The following is a 7,049-nucleotide window of genomic DNA, read 5'->3' as shown; positions in this document are numbered from 1 at the left end:
GAGACTGAAGAGTGTCATTGTTCTCTACAGGTTGAGTTATTGTGGAGTCACAGATGAAGGTTGTGCTGCTCTGACTTCAGGTCTGAGATCAAACCCCTCACACCTGAGAGAACTGGATCTGACTGGAAATGAAATGGGAGTGTCTGGACTGAATCTGCTCTCTGATGGACTGAAGGATCTTCACTGTAGACTGGAGAAATTGAAGTAAGAATGTATACAAGTCCAGCATACTCCATTATTATCATCCCACTGTAAATAATGAATGATATACAAAAAAGTTAAAAGTAAAGTAAAAAAAAAGTGTAGTCAGATAACTGAAGACAATGTTTTCTTAAACTTAAAGGGTTAGTTCACCTAAAAATGAAAATTAACTTGTGTTTTACTTTACCCTCGAAGCATCCTAGGTGTATACGATTTCTTTCAGATGAATCCAGTTGGAGTTATATAAAAATTTGTCCTGGCTATTCCAAGCACTATCATTGCAGTCAGCGGGTGTTGCAGTTGAACAGTCCACAAGTCGTCAAATAAAGCGTGTGCATTCATAATAAAACGTGCCGCACACGGCTCCGGGGGGTGAATAAAGGCCTTCTGTAGTGAATGCATGTATTTTTGTAAGAAAAACATCCATATTTCAAACGTAATAAACACTTTTCTCACACTTCCGCTATCTGTAACACGCGGAAGACGTTCCGGCGGATGACGTAGGACGTCGGCATTGCGTGATTAGTGACGAATGCGGAGAGAGAACAAAACAAAACGCTGGTCACAAATTAGAAGTACAAACCGAGGATTTGCAAAGAAAAATGTTGGAGGATTTCGATATAAACCAAGAGGAGACTGGTTTTCCTTTGCTAAAGTAAGGAAACTTTGCTTCCTTTGCTCCTATAAACAAACTCACGATACTAGCATATCAGAGGCGCGCCCTGCGCATACGTCATCCGTCGGAACGGCTTCCGCATATGACAGATAACGGAAGTGAGAGAAAAGTGTTTATTACGTTTGAAATATGGATATTTTTCTTACAAAAACATGCATTCACCATAGAAGGCCTTTATTTACCCCCCGGAGCCGTGTGCGGCTAATTTTCATTTTTTGGGGAACTATCCCTTTAATTAGATTATCTTCAATGGGTATGACATCATTTTATTAACATGAATACATTTAGCAGATGCTATTATCCAAGGCATCTTGCATTACATTCACTGGAATTGAACCAATGATCCTGGTGTTGCTCATAGACCACGCTCTACTGTTTGAGTAACAGAATTGCTTTCTTTGCTACAGTATATAGATAATATGATGATATGACAACTGTTTTCATTTTATACAGATGTGTTGAGGATTTTGAGGTACTCTCATCAAAAAAAAAAAAAAGATTTTTAGATTTTAATGGTACCTGTACTGAAATGCCACGCTGAATTGTAGAAGTGGGTCTGAACCTTAGACTGGAGCTGTTAATAGTGTCGTGGATTAAGTCTCTCTCTCTGATTGTGAAGTTGCTGTTGATCTGAGCTGTAGATCCTGAACTGAGAGACTGAAGAGTGTCATTGTTCTCTACAGGTTGAGGGATTGTGGAGTCACAGATGAAGGTTGTGCTGCTCTGGCTTCAGCTCTGAGATCAAACCCCTCACACCTGAGAGAACTAGATCTGACTGATAATAAACTAGGAGCGTCAGATGTAAAGCTGCTCTCTGATCTACTGAAGGATCCTCGCTGTAAACTGAAGATACTGAGGTAAGTTTGTATAAAATGTATCAACATCCTCCTCTGTTTTTCTCATATGGTGCATAATGATTGCTATACAAAAAAATGCTGTGAAATTAGTGATAGGAATGTTGCTTTTGTTCTTTAGATTCATTAGATTCTTTCCAACGTGTCTTACATTTACTTATTATTTTTAATAATAGAAAACATTATTGGATGAGGTGAAGATGATACAAGTATGTCCATAAAAATGTGTTAACCCTCTGGGGCGAAGACCGCACACAGTCTGTCAGGTTTTTAATTATAACAGTGAAAATAACTAAAAATACGCTGTCATTTTTGATCGTACAGATAAGAATAAGGCATCATTTGAAACTGCAGAGGGGTCTACTTTTATTTGTGTATAGTCATAATAACAACAAAACAATGTTTTTTTTTACAATAAAGAAAACAAACAGGGTGCGCTCTCTGCTGTCTCGATCTCTGTCATTTTCTTCACAGACCCATAAATAAAACAACCTGAATCTCAGCGAATACTTGACTCACAGACATGATAAATATACAGTGGGTACGGAAAGTATTCAGACCCCCTTAAATTTTGAAAGATTGACACGTCTACTATTAAATGGAGTAAGTCATATTCTCTGATAAAGTAATCCGTCTGAAACCAACGAGTGTTGCAGTTTTTCCTGTCTTAGCTCATTATCTGTAATTGGGTTAACGCCCACGAGCCGAGCGGCTATTGATATTATAGATATCCACGTGAGATGCGCAAACCTGTAAACGCCCTCATCACCTCCATAAACAAAGCCTGTGGATTTCATCAAGTTCATCTCGGCTACTTTTTGTTTTTAGAAGAAGACTCACTGAAGGGCTTTTCATACATGAAACGGTTAACCCTGGGTCATCATAAACCCCGGATAAACAGAATCCTGGGTTATCTGTAATCATGTTTCACACTGCTATACCTCGGGTTAACTGTTAATCCTGGGTATTCATTAACAGACGTTTCACACTGTACATTCCTAAACCCCGGGTTAACGTTCTTATTTGCATATTTGCGGTGTCATTGTCACTGATTGGACGAACAGCAGGCAACCTGTTTACATGCTTTCCATCTTTTTACATGTCTTACTTTTCTCTCACCGGCTGCTGTTTACACGACGCACGTTACCTGTTACTGACGTGACATTAGCCTCGCTGCTCAATTTCTGATTGGCTGTCTGTTGCCATGCGTCCAGCAGCAACAAGTTGACACGCCTCCGTATCACACTGAACACACTTAGCACCGCAATGCGGCCTATGAGAGGAATAAGCCAGAATTTACCTCAGAAGAAGAACGTGATGCGACGCGTGGCTTGATCCAGTGGAGGATCTCATTCTGATGAGTAAGATTCAGGGCCGGCCCGTGGCATAAGCGGAATAGGCAAATGCTAGGGGCGCCATAATGCGCTACGCTTTTTTAAACTATTTTTTTTATTAAATTAAATTCAAGTTTATTTGTATAGCGCTTTTCACGATACAAATCATTGCAAAGCAGCTTTACAGGAAATTTTAAGTTTCTACATTATATTTAGGAGTAGGTTATTAGTGGTGACTATGACAGAAATGTACAGTAAGAATCATGCAGTTAGTTACAACACAACACAATTAACTGCAATGATTATATGTTGCGATTAAACTTACAGCAAAATCTTTGTTTTATTACAAATACTACTTCAATACAATGAATTTAAAATATTACAAAAAAGCGATCGTCCCACAAAAACATAACTATTTTATTGCTCTCCCGACTCACCCCGGTTCAAAGCAATATTCCCCCGCACAGCCGCACTTCCACATACATCAGTTACCTGATGTCTAAGAATGTTTGACACAAAGGTGTGTGACTTTTCAAGTCTCTGTATTTAGATCAATGTGCTCAATAATGTGTATTTGGCCTTCACTGTGTATATTTTGATTATACTATGTTGTAAATAAAATACAAATAATCAAATCCCCCATTATTTTCCTCTCCTCACATTCTTTATTACCTGCCTCACATTCACACAGTGACAACACAGATGGCCCACGAAGGGCCCTTTATCTCTCAGGTGTGAATCACTAAATATTCATGGCCATTGTCACTCCTTGCATACGGCCTTTCTAACACAAAACATATCTTACAAAAGTTAAATCTGTTTTCTGTGAATGAGTGAGCAGGGTGAAACAATCTCTAGTCTACGACATCCATTTTTTAAAAGTCTTGTGAACCAATGTTCTTTCTGTATGTGTTTTATGGCTTTATTTTAGTGACTTAAATTTTTTTGTTTTTCACTAACCACATATAAACGTTGTTTTCTCAAAAACACAAACATGTACATTCATACTGCTCACATATTACTGTAGCACAGTTTGTGCTGATTACAGTGTATTAAAATTGTATCCATTAATATGCTTTAAGATACTGAAAAAACATAAATGTCAGGGCATGACAAAACCTATCCAGGGCACCAAAACCCCCTCAGACCCCAGAGGGTTAAGAATTTTAAAGTACTCACAAAAAAAAATTAATGATTCAGTTTTTTATGAAAATATTTAACTAGGCGCACATCAGCTGCTCTGAGGTACAAGAGTTTGTTCAGATAGATTTATTTCCATAATGAAATATCTACTGTGTTTTGCTCTGGTATGCTCAAAGGATAATTTTGATCAGACTCACAATCATGCTGTTGATCTGAATATCAGCACAACTTTGATTACCAGCAGCCTTGTGCCTACAGACCAATCACTGCCATGCTGATATTTGAACAACAGTACTCTTGGTCACATGATATTGCTTAATTATTTGATAAAGTGTTAATTTATTTTACTACCATTGTTCCTCTTTATTTATGTTGTAACCAGTTTTTTAATATTTCAGTCATAACTTTCAACTGACCCAAAGAATGCTTAAATTAAATCTGAGGAAGAAGAGTCAGAGTCTGCACGAAGGAACAGCGACGCAGGGAAACCCAACTCTCCTGAATGATATATACACCGAGCTCTACATCACAGAGAGTGAGAGTGGAGAGATCAATAATGAGCATGAGGTGAGACAGATTGAGACACAATCCAGGAGAGCAGCCACAGAGGACACAGCCATCAAATGCAATGACATCTTTAGACCTTTACCTGGACAAGAACACTGAGGTAAGATTATATAAACGTGTCAACATCCTTTCCCATTTTCTTTCTATGGTCAATAATGAATAAAATAAACACGAAAACTAAATAAAAATCTAAAATGTGTGTGTTGAAGATGATTTTGTTTAGTCGTCATTAGATTCATTCAAAAGTTTTTGACAGTTTTATTATGTAAGCATTGTTCTCAATTTATGCAAAATATATTATTACTATATTATATATTATGCTATCCCAGTACAGGGCTATGCAGATGATGTCCAGATTGCCTCCAGAGAAGAGAGCGTAATTAAAAACATGCTAGCCAGAACAGATGTTTTTCTGAAATGGTCAGGCCTGGAGATTAAGGACACAAAATGTGCTGTTCTGTATGAGAGGAGGAGTGGAGGGAACAGGTGGTACCGCTCAAAATCTGATAAATGTCCAGTGTTTACAGTAGCAACAAAACCTATACGTGTATATTCTCTTCACGAGACATACACTTATCTTGGACATAAAATTAATATTGCAGGAGAATGGAAAGAGCAAGTAGACATCATCCTGTCAGAGTTCACATGTAGGCTGGACCTGATTGATAAATGTCCACTGACCATGAAGCTGGAGGCTATTAGACAGGGGGCACTGTCTAAAGTACAACATCTGTTCTTAAACGTTCATATCCAGCAGAAAGTGCTGAGTGAAATGAATAACAAAACAGTGAGCTTAGTGCGAAAGTGGTTTGGACTAAATACACATAGCACTCGTGACATTATTTTTCATCCCCAAAGGGAAAGAGGACTAGGGGTACCAAACATGATATGGGTTTATATCAGCATGCGGATTTCCCACCTTCTGAACATGCTGAATAATGATGACAAAGATGTTAGGGAGCTGGCTTGATCCTCCCTGTTCCTGGACCTCAGGAGACGCAAGGTGCCGTTAGCCAGGGAGTTAGAGCCCCACTTCCTTGCCTTCAAAAGAAAACCCAGCGGGAAACTGGACACTCACTCTGCTGGTTTTGGTGTCTGGTCAGACTGGCCGGACCTGAATGATCTCTGTGTAAGAACTGGAGTATCACTGGAGTGGGCCCGGTCTAAACGTTCATATCCAGCAGAAAGTGCTGAGTGAAATGAATAACAAAACAGTGAGCTTAGTGCGAAAGTGGTTTGGACTAAATACACATAGCACTCGTGACATTATTTTTCATCCCCAAAGGGAAAGAGGACTAGGGGTACCAAACATGATATGGGTTTATATCAGCATGCGGATTTCCCACCTTCTGAACATGCTGAATAATGATGACAAAGATGTTAGGGAGCTGGCTTGATCCTCCCTGTTCCTGGACCTCAGGAGACGCAAGGTGCCGTTAGCCAGGGAGTTAGAGCCCCACTTCCTTGCCTTCAAAAGAAAACCCAGCGGGAAACTGGACACTCACTCTGCTGGTTTTGGTGTCTGGTCAGACTGGCCGAGAACATAGGACCCCTTATTATGTGTTGATTACATGCATATAAATCTGCTGAAAACACAAGAAGCCACTAATGTTCATCAGATTGCATAATTCAGTGGAAAAAGAATAGTGATGATTCTGTCTACAGAAATATATGAAGTAAATGTTTAAATTAGGGCTGTCAGTCGATTACAATTATTAATCTAATTAATTAACATGATGTTTCGATTAATTAATTGCAAAATAAATTTGACACTGAAAATACCCACAAAAGGTTATTTAAAGTTTTTTTTTGTCAAATGAGAAAGTATCAAGTAGACAATACAAAATGTAACTTTAGAAATATTTTATTTGATTCAACAACAACAACAACAACAAAAAATATATATATATATATATTACACAAACATTTAGGCTACAACTGTCAGGGTTCTGTCACTTCGGTCTAGTGTAATTCATAGTTTTGTGACAGAGCCCTGACACTCGCGTCATGTCATTGTTTTCATGTGAGCGTGCGGCTTCGAGTGTGCTCGAGCCGTGCGCTCTCGTCTGCGTGTACTGTTTCATGTGGGAGCGTGGTGTTCAGATCCCGGCACTCATGTCTTGAGTTTCGGTTTCGTGTCGGGGTCCGGACACTCGCGCTCCATGTTCTGTCTGTTGTGGGAGCGTGCGGTCTCGAGTTCGCTCGGCCGTGCGCTCTTCTGTCCACGTGTGTTGTGTTTTGTGAAGCACGCGGTTTGTGTTCAGCCGCGTGCTT

General features: G+C 39.3%; 1 protein-coding gene across 1 annotated transcript in view; it reads left to right on the top strand.

Annotated features, from left to right (window-relative positions):
- The window catches only part of LOC107571580 (ribonuclease inhibitor-like), an 8,635-nt gene extending 3,761 nt beyond the window's left edge, over positions 1 to 4,874 (top strand). The window contains exons 3-5 of the mRNA XM_016257914.1: positions 31 to 204; positions 1,561 to 1,734; positions 4,607 to 4,874. Coding sequence (XP_016113400.1) covers positions 31 to 204; positions 1,561 to 1,734; positions 4,607 to 4,874 — 616 coding nt within the window. The remainder of the gene's footprint in view (positions 1 to 30; positions 205 to 1,560; positions 1,735 to 4,606) is intronic.
- The last annotated feature ends 2,175 nt before the right edge of the window (positions 4,875 to 7,049 follow it).

Source organism: Sinocyclocheilus grahami, unplaced genomic scaffold (assembly GCF_001515645.1).
Source record: "Sinocyclocheilus grahami isolate Dianchi unplaced genomic scaffold, SAMN03320097.WGS_v1.1 scaffold1615.1, whole genome shotgun sequence".
Classification (NCBI taxonomy): Eukaryota; Metazoa; Chordata; class Actinopteri; order Cypriniformes; family Cyprinidae; genus Sinocyclocheilus; species Sinocyclocheilus grahami.
Note: the sequence above shows the minus strand (reverse complement) of the source record. Positions and strands in the feature narration are given on the sequence as shown.